Raw genomic sequence first — 19,510 nt, 5'->3', positions numbered from 1 at the left:
ATTTGTTGATTAATTGTTTGATAATAAACTCACCTCGTAACTAAAAGGATTTAAGTTGGCTTGAAAAAATATTCAATACATTAATAAATAGGAAAATATATTTGTGTATGGCTATAAAAAGAAATCAGAATAGAAGTGAAATAAGGAGTTGAATGAGGGCGAGGATAAATTTTACATAGAAGAGTGTACCATAGGTCCTACATAGTTGCTAAAGTGTGGCCTAATTTTATTTTTACTCTTTCAAGTAAAAATGTAATGTTAATTCATCACAAAACTTTCATTTATTCATTTATGTGCATACATTTATTCATACAACTGTAATGCTAATACTGGTCCCTTCATTGATTTTATAGTTACATAAGTATATGAAATATGCATTTTAAAATAACTTTTTATTTTTTATACAATGTTTATGGAGAAGGACTTGGTGACCCACTCCACTATTCTTGTCTGGAAAATCCCCTGGACAGAGGAGCCTGGCGAGCTACAGTCCATGGGGTCACAAAGAGTCAGACATGACTGAGCAACTAAACAACAAACATACAATTTTTAAAGCTTACTTTCCATTTACAGTTATTACAGAATATTAGCTGTATCCCCCACGTTGTACGATACATCCTGGAGCCTGTCTTACACCCAGTACTTTGTAACTCTCACTTCCTCACACCCTATACCACCTACCCCATGGGTAACCACTAGTTTGTTCTCTGTATCTGCAAGTCAGCTTATTTTCTGTTATATTCACTAGTTTGTTGTATTTTTTATATTCCATATATAAGTGATATCATACAGTATTTTGGAGAAGGAAATGGCAACCCACTCCAGTATTCTTGCCTGGAGAATTCCATGGACAGAGGAGCCTGATGGGCTACGGTCCATGGGGTCGCAGAGAGTCAGACACGACTGAGCGACTATCACTCAGTCACTCATACAGTATTTATTCTTCTCTATCTGACTTATTTTCACTTAGTATAATGGCCTCCAAGTCCATCTATGTTTCTGCAAATGGTGAAATATTGTTCTTTTTATGGCTGAATAGTATTCCATTATATATGTGAAAGTGTTAGTTGCTCAGTTGTGTCCGACTCTGTGTGACCCCATGGACTGTAGCCCACCAGGCTCCTCTGTCCATGAAATTCTCCAAGCAAGAATAGTGGAGTGGGCTGCCATTTCTTTCTCCAGGGATCTTCCTGACCAGGGATCAAACCCAAGTCTCCTGCATCCCAGGCAGATTCTTTACCATTTGAACTACCTGGGAAGCCCGGGTGTGTATATATATATATATATATATATATGCTTCTTAAGGACCTTTAAATACTTAAAATGTGCTCCAGAATGAATGAAAGTTCATTACATGCATGAATTAATATATGAATGAAAATTCAAGTAATACAAAACATACCTAACCAAAATATTGAGATCATAAATAAAATATCATTAGTAGTTTTAATATTTCCATCAACATGAAATAATAAGCAGTGATTATAAAATTTCATACAGAGTGCTCCCAACTTTTACAGGTTGTATATGGCTCAGAGGGTAAAGCATCTGTCTACAATGCAGGAGACCTGGGTTCGATCCCTGGGTTGGAAAGATTCCCTGGAGAAGGAAATGGCAACCCACTCCAGTACTCTTGCCTAGAAAATCCCATGGATGGAGGAGCCTGGTGCAGGCTACTGTCCATGGGGTTGCAAAGAGTCGGACACGACTGAACAACTTAAAAATATATATATATATAAAATTACTGAAAATATGTTTGAAAGTCAAATTTCTGAAAACTGAAGAATTGATTTCAGTTTTAGGAGAAGAATTCTATTACCAATCATTAAAAAAAAAAAAAACAAAACATGGAATAGCTAATGGTTCCTGTAATCCAGGCTATGACAATCTGGAAGACAGGGAAAACCTTCATTGGGAGATAGCTCAAAGCACCCCCTGCTCAGCAGGAATGGGTAAGCGTATGAGGCATCTGCTTCTCAAATGCTGATGACCTTCCCACAGTTCACCTACAGAGGCAGTGAGAGCAGGGATATGCTAGGTGTGTGAAGCCAGGGGGCTTCCCAGGTGGTTCAGGGTAAAGAACCTGAAAGAACCTGCCTGCCAAGCAGGAGACATGGGTTTGATCCCTGGTCAGGAAGATCCCCTGGAAGGAAATGGCAACCCACTCCAGTGTTCTTGCCTGGAAAATCCCATGGACAGAGGACCTTGGTGGGCTACAGTCCATGGGATAGCAAAAGAGACAGATACAACTTAGTCACTAAACAACAACAGATGGAGCTAGGGTAGAAGAAAGTCTTGCTCTGCCTACTGCTTCCCACTTGCATTAGTGATTTCCTCAGAGCCACCCTGTGGAGATGCCAGGGAGATAGAGAGGGGAGGGACATACAGGACCATCTGCTCTAGATGGTGGAATCTGTGAGCAAGCAACCTCTAACCTCCTGTGGTGCAGAGACTCCGCAAGCGTCCACCCCAGGCAAAGAGGTAAAACAGACATGACTGAGGTCAGGCATCTGGCAGGACAATGGATGTAGATTTGGGGAGAAAGGGGCCTTAGTTGCACATGTATCCCAGCTTTCTCCAGTAAAAACTGGATTCTTCCCAATGGGATCAGCTTGGGAAGTAGCGCCAAAATGTGAAAGTTCAACATGATCACTCATCACCTGATAATATGAAAGAGCAACTTGGGTGTGCGATTGAGCACAATCTGGAAAAGGGAGTGATAAGAGGCTGGGTGTGGAGGCCTGGCCACCTGGCCCTGTTTCATGTGCTGACCCACTTAGCACACATGAGCCTGGTGGCCCAGATTGAAAACTCGAGGGCTCTTTGGCCCTGACATTTGACTTCGGTCTGTCAACCAAAATTCATCTTGGTTTTAATTTGAGAGCTCGTGTTTCTTTCCCAGCCACAGAGCCTTCCAATTCCCATCTCTCTCTACAGCATCTCGCCCTTGCACTAGTCTCATTTTATATATCTGGACTGAGAAAGGACTGGATTTCACACCTAATTAAAAGAGATTGTATTGCCTGCTGTTTCCTTTTCTTATTCCTTTTCCCTTGTGCACAGGCAGCTTTTTTATTCTAGTGCTTAGTCCTATCCCTGGACACCCGCCGTTTCAGGGACAGGCAGGAGCTGGGTTCCTACAACATAGACAGCCAAGCCCTCCATCAGCTATTTCACCACAAGCAGAATCCCCCTCCGGTGTTCACTCCTGCCTCGCCTCATCCATACTGTGCTCACCCGCAGAACACAATCACTTAGAGTAAGCGATCACATTCAGGAATAGAATTCCTTGCGTGTTCCAGTGAATGCCACCACAGGCTGACTCTATATTTTTTACTCTAGTGGAAAGAAGATGGGTTACTATTTTAAAACACGCAGAGAACTATTTTTGTCAGTTTTTTTTTTTTTTCCATTTTACCCCATCAGTTCTATGTTCACACCACCATGGGGGATTTTTGGAGGGAATGGGGGGAGGAAGCGTATCGTGGCGTCCCCAGATGCACAAAATCTTTGTAAAGTTGTATGGTTTTGTAGAGTCGAAGGTTGGTGTTTTTTTTTTTTTTTTTTTTTTGAATAGCCCAAATGCCTATTCACTGCCAATCTAAGAAAGAATGGAGTTAGCATTTTCACACCATTCCTTCCTATACAGTCTCTGAATAACCATCTAATCAAGATTTGTTTTCAATGGGGAACAAATCTTCTACAGTAGAGTATTTCAGATTTATTCCGTTGGAATCTATACATTAATGCCCACTGGATGAAAAGGACCTGTTTCACAAAAGCCTGGACATTGCCTTGCTGTGGCAGAAACTCTTTCCCACTGTATTAGTGTTGAAAATGAAAGAAAGCCTGGGAAAGGACTTGCTTCAGCATTGTGTGCTGGAGGGCCGAGGCATGCTTGAATGGACCGGCAGGGTCCCCCGTCGCATCTGTACACATATCAGCAAAAACCGATTCAGCCTTTCACGGCTGCTCACTGTGGTGCAGGACCAGTGCACTCAGAGATCTTTAAAAATTGTGTCTGCAAAAATCCAACTAGGTTGGTCAGGTCAGGCTATATATGTGTGCAGGTTTTGTCTCTGTGGTTTTTAATGAAGTTGGCAACAGCATTACTGAAAAAATCATAACTCGGATTATTTAGCAGACAATTTTTTGTTATTATTGCTGTACATTTACCTGATTATTTAGACTTGAGTGGATCAGCCCAACAAGCAGTTTGAACTCTTTTTCATGAGTTTGTGTGTGTTTGTGTGTGTGTGCCTGTATCTACAAATGTGTGTGACATAATGACAGCTCTTGTTGGTGACCATATCCATCTCTACAGCAAGCTCCATCATCACTTTCCGTGTCTTTATCTTTTCTTCTATGTTCTGAGAATTAGATGGCCCTCAGTCTTTGGGTAATCCAGATTTCATCTGTCAGTGATCCAGTATCATGTGATAAAAAGAGCATCAAAGGGACATGGGATCTAATCCCACCTCAGCCACTTACTAGCTCTGGAAAACATTGGGCTAGTCATTTAGATACTTTGAAACCCTCAACTTCCTTTTGCATCAAATAGTAATAATAGGACCTGTCCTGAAAATATATAGGATTGTTATAAGGAGTAAATGAGTTTATACCTGTAAAAGAGTTTGTACACTGTAAAATGCTACATGGTTATTAATTATTATGATAATTGTGATTGAGCTTCTTCCCAGAGTTATCAGAAGGAAGACAATTCTTTGTCATATATGACAACTCAAGTGATATAGCTGTGACTGCTGCTATGAGCAATTGTGTGTTTAAAGAGTGTTTTTACCTGTGTGGAAAAAAATTTTTAATAAATCCATCCTACTCAGAGGCTTAGCCAATTTTAGTGCTTACCATTTTACTTAATGAAATGAAATGAAAGAGACCTTGGTGATGGTAAAATTGTATCTAGACACCTCTACATTTTAGTGCCAGAACTCTCTTTTATCTCTTGCATTATTCCATTTATAAGTTTTTAAAAATGTGCTTTATTAGATGACTGAGGCTATGAGACAGCACACTAATTTATGGATAGGTATAGAAGTAGCTGGAGGGTACAGTGGACAGGCCTTATTACACACCTGTATGGCAGACCCGTGGACACCTAAGAACCAGGCGTCATTCAGGGGCAAAGCATGCAATACAGTGAAGCAGGTAAGAGTGTGAACTCTAGACCCAGACTGCTAGGTTCAAATGCCAGCTTGACCACCAACTACCCGTGTGGCCTTGAGTGGTTTCCCAGTTCCTCTGGCCTCAGTTTCCTCATCTGAAATATGGGGATAATAATACTACCGACATTACAGGATTGTTGTGAGGACTCAATGAAACAATGTACATAAAGTAGTTAAAACTTGACACTTTAAAAAAATTGTTCTCATTATTATCACAGGGCACAAGCATGAGGGACTCAGTAAGACATTAGAATATGATCTGCTGACTGATTTCCTAGATTTTCCTTTCTAGGTTTTTGGGGCCTTCCTCTGGTGCTGTGTTTTGTGTTAACAGTTATAAGGGATTCAGCTTGATTCCTTAACCTGGCAAGGACAATTTGTTTTATATAAAAGGAAAAATAGAAACAGTCATCTAATGAAATGTTTTAGACACATTAACAGACCTAATAGAAATTCGAAGGAAAGGGAATTCTCTTACGTAAAAATTTGCACAAATCATATCACTCAAAGATAACATAGAGCCTGTAGGCAGCATTTATTAAGTTTAGTGGATTTCTGTGAGGCTGACTGAATGTAAAGTTGGGAGCAAAGGAAATGAATGAGTATATAAGGATGCAATCACAACAGCTGAACTCAGAATGAGGAGATGGATTGTATCAAGTAGAAAAGCTAGTTGAGTTCAGACTTCTCTGAGCAGGTCCTCTTTCCCAAGGCAGAGGAGAAAGAACCTGAGGAGGCGGGCATTCCTGTGTGTGCAGGCCATTACCTCTGGGTTACTTCTAACAAGACACAGGGATCTGGGTCACACCAACAATCCATACCTAGGTCACCTAGTTTTGAAAGCCTACTTACTTGGCCTCCCTCAAGCTAATCATTCAGTTGTAAAGGCAAGAATGGGGAATGACTGAAGAATGACTTGGAGAGAGGGATTCTTAAGAGAATAGGAAAACAATAGGAAAGCCCTCAGCCTAGTATTATAGACACATGTTTTCCTTCTCAATCTGGGATCCAGGTGTTACCAGCCTATCCCTTGTCTGTGCAGCCTTAGGATAGAAGGATGGCAGTAGGTCAGGCTGTCCCGGTGTTCCACGTTGCTGACTGCTGCCTTCCTCCTGGCAACTGTCGGATATATCCCTCTTGCAAGAGCAGAGAGCACCCAATTCCTGAGATAATTGTACATCCCACTCAAGGTTAACCCTACCGTCCTGACCTGCTTACTAACAGTCCTCCCAAGTGCCCAGTTGGAATGAAGAATATGGTCACCTAGTGTATTCCAGTCTCCCAGGTCAACACTGCCATCTTTGACCTTTCTGACGTTTCTTCTTCATTAAGCCTCAGAAAATTCAGACAACCACCATATAACGTACAACACCCTAGGAAGTATTCAAACAGGTCTCACCAAAGAGGATAAGAAAAATGTCGATACAGACAGTGGGCAAGTGCTCCTTTAGCAAGAAGATTGCATTCTAGAGCCTGTCCCTCCACTGGAAAACACTGTGGTAGCTATTTGATGTCTACCTTAGTCTAAGCTGAATTTTCCAAGAATTTTTGCATATGTGGTATGGATTTGCGGAATGTGCCATGTTAATTAATAGGAAGGGAATTAAATATTGTGGTCTATGAATAAAATAAGGAATTTTGATAAATTGAGAAAAATACAAGCTTTCCCAAAGGACCTGGGCTTAGGTCTGTCTAAAGTGGAGGCAGAATTTCCTGAGAACAAGTCTTCATTTGCCTTTTGGTTCTTATTTGCTGAAGCTATAGGAATAGCAGGCAATGACCCATCTGTTTTTTAGACCGCTGTACTTCAGCTGACAACCCTGGCTGCAGGTCTAGGGGATCAATTATGGATTTGGTACCCCAAATAGCTGGGGCCCTGTTGCAACAAAATCCAAGGCCTTGTTACCATAGGACATCATACCCACAGGTCGACCTGAATCAAAGCCTATCCATCTTGCCACAGAGCCTGCTTGTGTCTGCAAAGGGGTGCTGCTAGGAGCCATGAGCATTGCCCACCTGAGACCCAGATGTTAGGGATGCAGCCAGCTCGCTCTGACCCACGCCCTGTGTTGTGTCTGTCTCACCGTGCAGGTGACATCAGTTGCAAGGGGATGACCGAGCGCATTCACAGCATCAACCTTCACAACTTCAGCAATTCCGTGCTCGAGACCCTCAACGAGCAGCGCAACCGTGGCCACTTCTGTGACGTGACGGTGCGCATCCACGGGAGCATGCTGCGCGCACACCGCTGCGTGCTGGCCGCCGGCAGCCCCTTCTTCCAGGACAAGCTGCTGCTGGGCTACAGCGACATCGAGATCCCGTCGGTGGTGTCGGTGCAGTCGGTGCAAAAGCTCATTGACTTCATGTACAGCGGCGTGCTGCGCGTCTCACAGTCGGAAGCCCTGCAGATCCTCACGGCCGCCAGCATCCTGCAGATCAAAACTGTCATCGATGAGTGCACGCGCATCGTGTCGCAGAACGTGGGCGATGTGTTCCCGGGGATCCAGGACTCAGGCCAGGACACGCCACGGGGCACTCCTGAGTCGGGCACCTCCGGCCAGAGCAGCGACACCGAGTCAGGCTACCTGCAGAGCCACCCGCAGCACAGCGTGGACAGGATCTACTCGGCGCTGTACGCCTGCTCCATGCAGAACGGCAGCGGCGAGCGCTCCTTCTACAGCGGCGCAGTAGTCAGCCACCACGAGACTGCGCTCGGCCTGCCCCGCGACCACCACATAGAAGACCCCAGCTGGATCACGCGCATCCACGAGCGCTCGCAGCAGATGGAGCGCTACCTGTCCACCACCCCCGAGACCACGCACTGCCGCAAGCAGCCCCGGCCCGTGCGCATCCAGACCCTGGTGGGCAACATCCATATCAAGCAGGAGATGGAGGACGACTACGACTACTACGGGCAGCAAAGGGTGCAGATCCTGGAGCGCAATGAGTCCGAGGAGTGCACGGAAGACACCGACCAGGCCGAGGGCACCGAGAGTGAGCCCAAGGGTGAAAGCTTCGACTCGGGCGTCAGCTCCTCCATAGGCACCGAGCCCGACTCCGTGGAGCAGCAGTTCGGGCCCGGGGCGGCGCGGGACAGCCAGGCCGAACCCGCCCAACCTGAGCAGGCTGCGGAAGCCCCGGCCGAGGGCGCCCCGCAGCCGCACCAGCTAGAGACCGGTGCCTCCTCCCCCGAAAGAAGCAACGAGGTGGAGGTGGACAACACGGTGATCACTGTCAGCAACAGCTCCGACAAAAGTGTCCTGCAGCAGCCTTCGGTCAACACGTCCATCGGGCAGCCATTGCCAAGTACCCAGCTCTACTTACGCCAGACCGAAACCCTCACCAGCAACTTGAGGATGCCTCTGACCTTAACCAGCAACACGCAGGTCATTGGCACAGCCGGTAACACCTACCTGCCGGCCCTCTTTACTACCCAGCCTGCGGGCAGCGGCCCCAAGCCTTTCCTCTTCAGCCTGCCGCAGCCCCTGGCAGGCCAGCAGACCCAGTTTGTGACAGTGTCCCAGCCCGGCCTGTCGACCTTTACTGCACAGCTGCCAGCGCCACAGCCCCTGGCCCCATCCGCAGGCCACAGCACAGCCAGTGGGCAGGGCGAAAAAAAGCCTTATGAGTGCACTCTCTGCAACAAGACTTTCACCGCCAAACAGAACTACGTCAAGCACATGTTCGTACACACAGGTGAGTGCGGCCCGGCTGGAAGCCTGGCAGCAGGGGGAGAGGCCGAGAGGGCTGGGGGAAGGGAGGGGCAGGACCTGTAGGTGGAAGGGAAAGTAGGAGTCATCTTGCAGATTTTACAGAAAGCCATATTGTAAACCATCTTCTAGAAGCCCCAACTATGCTCCCATCCCACGAACCAAGCATCCTGTCACCAAAATCACAGAAACCCTTTGTGGGAAAGGGCCAGATGAGAAAACCTGATACAGAATTTGCAGGCACAACATCCTTGAAATACATTGAACTTTGAAACATATTTTTGATCCTAGATGTTTAGAACTGGAAAAGTCCTTGGAGATCACATACTCCAGTCACCTCATTTTACAGACCCAAGTCATATAGGCCAGACAGGAATAAGGGTTTTAGCCTGTAGTAAGTTTCATATGAAATTTACTGTTGGTTCATATGAACCAACAGCTTGAAGAGGCCACAGCAAGGCTAATGCCAGTGGAGGCTACACTTATGGTCCCTGAAATGAAGAGGGGTGAAAAGCTCACTGTTTTCCAGTGCTAGTTCTCTATTTCCCACATCTAGCGACCACAATCAGTTCTGGGTTCTCCCCTTTAAAAGGCCAGTAGACACTCTGGGGCACACTCAAAGGAGTATGTTTAAGATGGAAAGGGCTGTGAAGCCATGGCATATGAGTCATGTTTGAAGGTGCTAGAGGTGTTTGGCGGTGCGTAGGTTTGAATTGAAAGTGCCTACCGAGCTTTGTCAGCTTGGCAAAATTACTTAACATTTCTATACATCAGTTTCCTTGTCTATATGATGGGGATAATAGAGATAGTAGTGCTGTTTTGAGGATTAAATGAATTAATACATATGAAGAAGTTCCTAAAGCAATCTCCAGCACATAATAAGCACTCTATAAATGGAAGCTATTGTTCACACTATTAGCATTATTTAAATGATTTGAGGGAAGATACATTAAGTTTGTTCTGTTTGTGTTCACATATATAGAAATGCACCAATGATTAGAAGCTATAAAGATAATTTAATTAAATAAAAGAGGAAGTTTAAGCAGAGATGCTCTAAAGATAGGTAGATAACCTTGGGAGTGTGAGTTCCTATAATTAAAGGTGTTCAAGGAGAGAATGGATAATCATTTCATAGTGATTTCTTATAGAGGGGATTCAGTTATTCATCAGGTAAGTAGTTGGGCAAGATAGTGCTTCATCCCTGGAGCCCATGATTCTAGAGCAAAAATTTCCTGATCTCCCAGCCAGTGAGTGCCCTTTCCTAGTTCTACAATGGACCAGACAGAAGTGAGAACTCCACGGATGCTCCTCCATATAAGGGGCTATATATGTGATATGATTTCACATGGCTTCTCTTATACTAAAAGTAACTAACTCAGTGATGATCACCATATTTTAAATTCCTATTATGAGAGTCATAATTCCTATGAGGAATTATATATAATTATATATATAATTATATAATTCCTATTATGAGGAATTATCGACACGATGGACCTGAATTTGAGAAGGCTCCGGGAGTTGGTGAGAGACAAGGAAGCCTGGCCTGCTGCAGTCCATGGGGTCACAAAGAGTCAAACACAACTAAGTGACTGAGCTGAACTGAACTGATTAGGGGAGTCATTCATCTGCTAACCCTCTAGTTCTAGAATATCTCTGTTAAATGACAAATAAATTGTCAGGGGAAGTTACATACTTGAATTACAATACATGAAAATAAGTTAGTTCCTCAAAGCAACCTTGTTTCTCAGATCAGCCAGCAGGACTAGCTAGGGGATAGGACATAAAGCAGATCAATTTAAATTGGGGAATAGAAGGGAAGGACTGCAACAGACATACCAACATGGAAGTGAACAACGGAAACAGAGCATTCCTTAAGACGAAACTTTCCTTCTGTGCAGTTCAACTTAAGTCAGAACAATATGTAAATATCTATGTATGTGCCCTTGTGTGAATCAGTTCTTAAAGATGACAGTTTTCACACCTCTAAAAAACATACTGACTACTACTGCATTTAGGGAAAAAACCAGTAAGTCACTGTATTTACTTAGGGTAAATGTGAATATCTAATAACCTGAGGTCAATCGAGGACCTTTTCCATGTGGTATGGTATCATCATTATTTAGTAAATTAATCAGTAGTAATATTTTTATTTATATGGCAATTTATGATTTATAGGGTATTGTCCCATAGTTTATGTCCTTTCCTCCTCTGAGTACCTACCTTGTAAATCCATCAAATTAAGGATTAAGGAGGGGAAAAGCGACCATTTGTGGAGATGTATTCTTAACCAAAGTTGACGTCTCTGGTCTTGGATCCATGAATGTGTCTACCCTCCCCATCTTTGCATCTCTTCCAGTAGACCCAGCAGATATAAGTTTACATACTCTATTAGATCACATGTCAAAATAAGGCTTTAAATCTGGAGCATAAAATTTTTGGTGTACTACAGAAAATTGTCTCTTTGGTGTATGAACATATTTATTCAATTTTACCAAAGGATTCTGTGGTTAACCCAAATAACTTGATTTGCCCATAAGAAAACCAGCAATGGATTTGCAAATTTAGACATCATAGATACAAAGGCTACAAGTAAAGTCATTTTATAAATCTGAGTTATGCTCAAAGGTTGGCCTTCAGATCTCTGGGAAACTATGAAATTCCTCATAATTTATAAAGGTCTTTGTAATGGTGTGTGTAACCTGACCACATCCAGGAACAATAAATAATGTACATCTATCACTTGAGTACCTTATCTAAAAGAATCAACATTTCCATTTCACCCCCAAATCATTTGGCAGTGGCAGTTTGGAATGGTCAGCTCTCTATCAATACTTGTCTAAGTGAAGAAATCTATAACCTAACAAAGTTTAGGAACAATTGGTCTCAGTTTTCAAAAGGCAAGACAGCTTGAACATATGGAAGTAATTCAGGACCTGGATTCACTGTGGCTGACATTTCAAAACAAAATTCTCTCCAATGTCTTGAGAAAACATCAAAAAAGTGGAGCCTCACAACTTTACAGGAGCCCAGTGGAAATGATAAAAATCCACAGCAAAGAGTCCAAATGTTAGTGTAAAATAAGATTCTAGAAAGTCTTGGGTATACTGGAAGAGTAGAGATGGATTCTGTTTCCTACCTTTAATCTAACCAAAAAGAATCTTACTAGGAAAGAGTAGCTTTACAGAGTTAAAAGGAAAAAAACTTAGGTTCTCAGCATCACAGCCACTATGCATGGTAACCAGCTTTGCAGTTTAGCAACTGCAACTTTTAATGAATATGATACTTGCTTTCAAGGACTGGGGGCTTCCCTGGTGGCTCAGTTGGTAAAGAATCCACCTGCAGGGCAGGAGACCTGGGTTCGATCCCTGGGTTGGGAAGATCCACTGGAGAAGGGAATAGCTACCCACTCCAGTATTATGGCCTGGAGAATTCCATAGACTGTATAGTCTATGGGGTCGCAAACAGTCAGACACAACTGAGCAGCTTTCACACTTATAACGATCGGAGAGACTCAGTTCTGAGATCTGAATTCCAAATACAGTTCTGTGTAAGTCTATGTTAATGATCCACATAGTCATTAAAAGGACATGTTTGTGACAAATAAGTAGTCCATCATGTTGACCTTGGAGCTAACCTCTACCTTAGAGCACCAAGGGAGCACTGGTTGTAGAGCATATTTCCTGATGATTATAACACTGATATTTAGAGTAGGGACATAAGTCAAAGATGACTGTGCTGGAATTAGATTATCTGGGTTCAGTTTTGGTTCCTCTAATTGTGACCATACACAAGTCACTTAATTTCATTACCCTCAGTTTCTTTGAGCTTCAAGTGGAAACAATAATTTTCCTGCCTTTTGAGCTACTGTAAAGGTATTATGCATGTGAGAGCTCTGCATAAAAGGTAAAGTACTACTTAATGCTTTCTTTAAAATCCTCATTACTTTAGCCTCCTCCTCCAAGAGACATTGAGTTTCTTTGCTCTGTCTCCAATCTCTGAGTAATAACTGTCAACATGTTTCCTTCCTCATTGGAATGCAAATGCCAAAGCAATGTGATACCCCTTGGGTTTCCCTTGAACTTCCTACATGGCATGAATTTTTTTTTTTCATTCCTTAAAGATTTTTTAAAGAAAATCTCTCACTAAACCACTCTATCTACTGCCAAACAAACCACGAAAGGACTTCATCTCTTCTAGGAATTTCTCAAGTTTGCTTTACTGAAGTTTCATAAATGTTGTGGGGCAGGAAAACAAGAGTTAAGGACACATTTAAAAACAAGAGAATTAGAGAAAAGGCAAAGATAACACAAACCATCCTCTCATGGAACAAAGCAGGACTCCTCTGTGCCCTCTCCCAAGAGAAAAAGCAAAAAAAGGCATGGGACGGAAGGGAAAGACAGAGGACACAGGAGGATAAGCCTGGGGTGAATGTGGGCAGAGAAGGCACGCAATAGGGAAAATTCAAAGATAACGTGGGAACAGTGCTTCTCAAGCTGTGGTCCCCACAACAGCAACATGTGCATCCTCGAGTCCAGCCCAGATCTGAATGGGAACCCAGTGACCTACGTCTTAACAAGCCCTGATCCACACTGAGTTGTGAATCACTTCCCTAGACGGCCTGGGTGATTAGGAGGAGGATGGCTTCAGGTTGTTTTTGTTATATAACACTGTTCCCCAAAATTCCACTCACAAAAACCTACGTGTTTAAAAAAGTAAATCAGAGTAGTGAACAACAGCTTGATTTTATAGTGATAAATTATGTTAATGGAAGCAAATATCTTGCATATTCAAGGTTCCATGGCAAATGTACTCCTTTGGGCACTTAATTTTATAACAATAACTTAACTTATAGCAATAACTTAACTTATAATAATGACTTATTATAGCTGTGCTGTGCTTAGTCATTCAGTCATGCGTGACTCTTTGCAACCCCATGGACTGTAGCCCACCAGGCTCCTCTGTCCATGAGGATTCTCCAGGCAAGAATACTGGAGTGGGTTGCCATGCCCTCCTCCAGGGGATCTTCCCAACCCAGGGATCAAACCCAGGTCTCCTGCATTGCAGGCAGATTCTTTACCATCTGAGCCACCAGGGAAGTCCAGGAATACTGGAGTGGGTAGCCTATCCCTTCTCCAGGAGATCTTCCTGACCAAGAAACTGAACTGGGGTCTCCTGCATTTTAGGTGGATTCTTTACCAACTTAGCCACCTGGGAAGCCCTATATTATCATTATGTGAGTGTTTTTATGCTTTCCCATTAGAATGTAAACTTTATGAAAGCAGAAACAATTTTATATATAATTATATGATAGTGGAGTCACACAGTCGTGTCCGACTCTTTGCGACCCCATGGACTGTAGCCCATCAGGCTCCTAGGTCCATGGGACTTTCCAGGCATGAATACTGGAGTGGGTTGCCATTTCCTTCTCCAGGGGATCTTCCCAACCCAGGGATCGAATCCGGGTCTCCCGCATTGTAGACAGACGTTTTACCATCTGAGCTATCAGGGAAGCCCAATTATATGATATATATCATATATATCTTACGCTTCAATATACCCAACATAATACCTTCCACATGGTAAACATTCAGAAAATATTTGATCAACGAATGAACTGAATTCTTCTCTAATGATATCTAATCACTTTCAAAAGGGAAAAAAAATTTTTTTCTACAGAGTTGTTTTATTTATTTTAGGATGTAGCTCCATAGAAACAATGCAAATATACTTTGTACATTTATATAAGTACTATCCAATGATCAGAACAAATTTCAGATACCACATTCTGTTTGCTGTACCTTGCTCTATACAACAAAATTGCATACAGAATTACAAGGCTGACTAAGATGGCATTCAGGGTATTTCTTTGTCACCAGGTATAAGGTTGCCAGACTTAGAAAACAAAGATGCCCAGATGAATTTTTGGATAAACAACAAATATTTTTTTTAGTCTAAGTATACCCCTTCACTATTTGTGATGTACTTACACTAAAAAAGTGTGTGTTGTTTGTCTGAAATCTAGATTTAACTGTATTTTACCTGGCAGTGCTGTCCAGGTGGAACTTTCTTTTAAGAGCCAGTGTTAGGACTTCTGCTTTAAAATCCATAGATGGTACAGACTAGCATATGTATTTGCTTAACAAATATTGGTTGAGTGAATGACTGAATGTTCAAATTTATAAGTATACTTTCCAGGAGAATTTAATTTGGGGAACCTATTCATAAATTCATTATTTTCTTACCAAGACTTAAATTTCTTTTTCTTCTCTTCTTTTTCTATATACAAAGACTATATTGTACCTGTGTTCCCACTTGTGTTTTCTTTACCAACAAGTGGTAGACATGTGGACCTTTTCTGAGTCAGAGTATCAACAGTCCACTCAGCGGTCACTAATGCCCATTAGTGTTCTCTGCAGAATTGATCATTTTTTCTGTTACTTTGAGATGCTCAGCTATTTTGGCCTTGAATTTTACAAAAATAGATATAGCGATGATAGTAACATAACAATGGTATCCATAGAGTAATAACAGTGCGATCAAGATCGTGATGTTATAATCCTCATATAGAGCTTGGGCTACTAATTGCATCAAGCCAGTGGAGTAACAAACAAGTGTAAGGTTTGAAGTGAGAAAGCCTTGATTTTACCAGTTTCTGAGTGACTTTAGGTAAATTCTATAATCAATCTGAGCCTCATTTTCTTGTCATGTAAGATACAGATCTTAACAGTACTTAGTACTGAAGGATAGAGGAAAAGGTTCTACCCGCTCACAAAGTTGTAAGAAAAGTCAAGTAATGTGGACGAAGGTCCCTGACATCTTTAAAAGTCTTCTTGACATCAAAATTTGTACTTGTCACTAAAGCCACAGAGGTCTCATAAATGCAGTGCATCCCCAGTAGGCAGTTCCACCCCTTCCCAGACAGCCTCACTGTCCAAGCTGGCACCAGGACTGCACCCTCTAACCCCAGACTGGGAGAAAGGCTGGTAGGTGGTCTTGAACGTCCCCCTCCAACTAGACCTCTCTGGTGGAAAGCAGATTCTTCAGCCAGTGAAGGCTCCGCATGACTCCATCTGAGCACCTTCCATTCTTGTCACTGGACCTTTCCCCCTTTCTGTTCCAATCTTAATTGTCCCCATTCAGAGGACTTGCAATTTCCAAGACCCCTTCTGCTTTCCTCAGCAGTAGCCACCTCCCCCTGCGCCTACTCTTCCCTCCCTGCCCTCTGCCCCCTCGGCAAACACCACGTTTTCTGTACACTGCCCCACACTGTACTCACCTGAAGGAAGGTGTATGCTAGAGCAGATGAGAGAGGCCGAGAGAATGTGAGAACTAGATGGGAACAGTATTTCAAAAAAGTGTCCTGTAACAGCAGTCACTGTCCTCTTTGCAGCCTAGGAAAAGCCTGATTAGAATGAAAAAGAATCCACAGAATAAATGGATTCTTGCTGAGCCCCCAATTCAGAGGTCACTCTTCAGAACTGGAGTGCCTCAGCCTCAAATTTTAGGCAGACCTTCTGCAGCCTCTAACCTGAATATATCTTTCTTCCTCTCTTTTTTTCTCACTGTCAGTCATGGTAGAGTAAGTGTCAGTCCCAGTCCACAAGGAGGAGTTGAAAAGTGATGCTTTAGGGAGCAGGCATCCGAAACTGGAGAAAAATATATGCATTCACTACTCCTCCCTTCTCACACATACACACACACGGAATCATAAAGGACACTGCCTCCGCTTCTGTTCCACCACTTGCTGTCTGGTTTTTCAGCCTCCAGAGTACAGTTGCTGCCTGCTAAGAATCCTCTGTCTCTTTGCTGGCGTTTGTTTCATGGTGCCACTTCTTTCCATTAGCATATGTAGCTGAGACTAGACTAGACCCTTAACTCTGAATTGCATAGCTACAGTATAATCACTTGCTTTATTGATTATCTGAAACAGTTTTTTGCAAAATCCTAAGTAGGCTTCCTCATGCCATGCAAGTCATTTTTCAGTTGATTTCATTTATTACCAGTTCCTTTGTGCTGAAAGGAACAGTTGAATTTTTCTTGAAATGATCACATACTCTGTGCAAAAGTGCTTTATTGCTTTAATTTTCAAAATAGTTTCACAAGACAGGTGCTTACTGTATTACTCTCAAGTTATAGATAAGGAAACTGAGGCTTACAGGAGTGAAGTAACATGCCCAGGTCATTCAGCCAAGGAAATGGAATTCATATCTGACTCCGGCATCTGTATGGTCCCAAAATGGATCATTTTAAAGTACAGGGGCTTATATGAGCTTCCTCATCCTGTGTCTAATCCGTGTCTGCCTGGTACTCTGTATCCCTTTCTAACCTATCAGACTTGCTGTTCCTGGCCACAGGCTTGGACCCAGAAAGCCATCTGCTACCACTCATCTTAATTTCATTTCTCCATATTGAGAGCACCAAGCAACACCAGCCACGTCCATTTCATGTATAATGTTGAAAGCCGTTTGGGGTTCGCTCTAAGTAATATGCAGGAAAATAATGGGAAAGAATCACTCATTTCTAGTGAGTGATACTGTTTCAAATCAAAACATAAAGAAATGAGTTGTTCACACCTGACTAATCTGAAAATGCACCCTGTTTAGTAGTCAGGCAGTTCCTGGAATGCCAATGCTCTGCCAGTGAGGCACCCGAATAATTTCAGAGCACCTTCCTGTATGGAGCTCCCAAGTGCTTTGCAAACATTTTTCCTCCTTAACTACCACACCATTTTTTCTGTGGCAGAATACATTGTCCTATTTAAAATGTGGGATTGCTGACGCCTTGAGTGACTTAAGCAAGTTGCCCTCAGGTCACGCATTGACAAGACCTGGACCAGAGTCCTCTGGGGCGTGGGCCATGGTGGACAGAAGGCCACTAAACCTGCAAAGGAATGTGGCAAGTGCTTGGTCCAACTCCTCACTTACAGAAGGGGAACAAACCCACAGCGATGAAAACACTTAGAAAACCCAGGGTGACACGGATAATTAATGGCCAGACCTCGGTGCTAGGTGCACAGGTGCATATATAAACGACATGCATATATAAGCTATGGAGGGAGAGACGACACCTGTGAAGAACCAATGGATAGATTAGAAAGGTGCGAAAGTAAAAAGCCATCATCGCTGACCTTGTCTAGAGGGAAAAATACGCTATAAGAAGGTGAAAGTTTGAAACAGCAGGATAATTTTTAACACAGACCGAGTTTCAACTTCCTAGCAGCCAAAATACCATCTGGAACTTTAAGAAGGCACACTTCCCATTAAAGGTGACAGGTGGACATATTTTAAAAGATAGTTGGCCGGCCTGTCACAGCCTCTAGAAAGTGCACTGAAAGCCTGAGGATGGCAAAGACCAGCTTGAGTTCCAAGCATGTTTACGGCTGACAGAAATGTTCCAGCTAAAAATAACATGCATGACTGTTTCTCTTACGGAATCTCTTATTTCAAAAAAATGTACCTATATAAACACCATGCAGGGATTGAACCTTCATGTAGGAACAAGGCTTCTAAATTCTCCCATTGTAGCCTAAAAGTGAAACTCTTCTATCCCTGTGAGCCTATGGCTCATGTTGTTTCATCCGTGAAGATGAAGGGAAAGGAAGACTGGAAGACAGCAGAGCGGAGAGAAAGCCAGGCCAAAAAGGTTGTGATTAACTAAAGGAAAAAGTTCAAAGTTCAATGAAATTGGTTTAGAAATTTGTGGAGTTATAATTGAACCAAACAGCCATTTCTTAGGATCGTGTGCTTCGAAATATATCTTTTTCTGTTTACAAACACATCAAAAAAGCTTTCCAGTGAGATAAAGTTTCATAAAGCATATCATGAACAGAAAGCACTAACCCTGAGCTTGGCACACAGTCAGCATGTATGTGATTGTGCTCCTCACCATCATCACTAGGACACACCAAACCTCATCTGTTTCATGATGGAGGAAAACGGCAAGACTGTCAAGGCACATATTTTAAGTGGAAGTTAACTCAAATTCAAGATTTCCTACCCTGATGCCTTGTTCAGATGTTGAAATATGACCAAAGAGTTTCAGAGGCTTCCGGCTTTTGGCTGGGTTATGGAAATCGCTTCCCAGGTGGCGCTAGTGGTAAAGAACCTGCCTGCTAATGCGGGAGACATAAGAGACGTGGGTTCGATCCCCAGATTGGGACGATTCCCTGGAGGAGGGCATGGCAACCCACCCCAGTATTCTTGCCTGGAGAATCCCATAGACAGAGAAGCCTGGTGGGCTACAGTCCATAGGGTTGCAAAGAATTGGACATGACTGAAGCGACTTAGCACACATGCATGGAAATGTCAACCCACACCAGTGTTTGGACGCGACTTAGTGGCTAAACAGCAAACAACATGGGAGGGTACATGGACAGGCTTTCCGTGTTGGCTGCCTGCCTTGGGCAGTCAGTGGTGAGGTGGGAACGATGGAAACACCATAATGCAGTTCATCTCACCCTCCAAGAGCAGAGATGAGGGCACACAGCACCAACAAAACCAAGTCTCTATTTATCCAAAGAGATGGTACAGGCCCATGGACATTACTTATAGAAGACTATTTCAGGTGGTCATTCAGTGACAATATTCTTATATACGTCACAGCTTTTAGCAAGTT

At 43.0% G+C, this 19,510-nt stretch overlaps 1 protein-coding gene across 29 annotated transcripts in view; it reads left to right on the top strand.

The window, feature by feature from the left end:
- Positions 1–19,510, top strand: part of ZBTB20 (zinc finger and BTB domain containing 20) — an 869,429-nt gene that overhangs the window by 822,504 nt on the left and 27,415 nt on the right. For all 29 annotated transcript variants that reach the window (XM_055568256.1, XM_055568236.1, XM_055568251.1 and 26 more), the window contains one exon: positions 7,275–8,879. In XM_055568256.1, the coding sequence (XP_055424231.1) occupies positions 7,275–8,879 (1,605 nt within the window). The remainder of the gene's footprint in view (positions 1–7,274; positions 8,880–19,510) is intronic.

Source organism: Bubalus kerabau, chromosome 2 (genome assembly GCF_029407905.1).
Source record: "Bubalus kerabau isolate K-KA32 ecotype Philippines breed swamp buffalo chromosome 2, PCC_UOA_SB_1v2, whole genome shotgun sequence".
NCBI lineage: Eukaryota > Metazoa > Chordata > Mammalia > Artiodactyla > Bovidae > Bubalus > Bubalus kerabau.
This window is presented reverse-complemented; position numbering and strand designations above follow the sequence as displayed.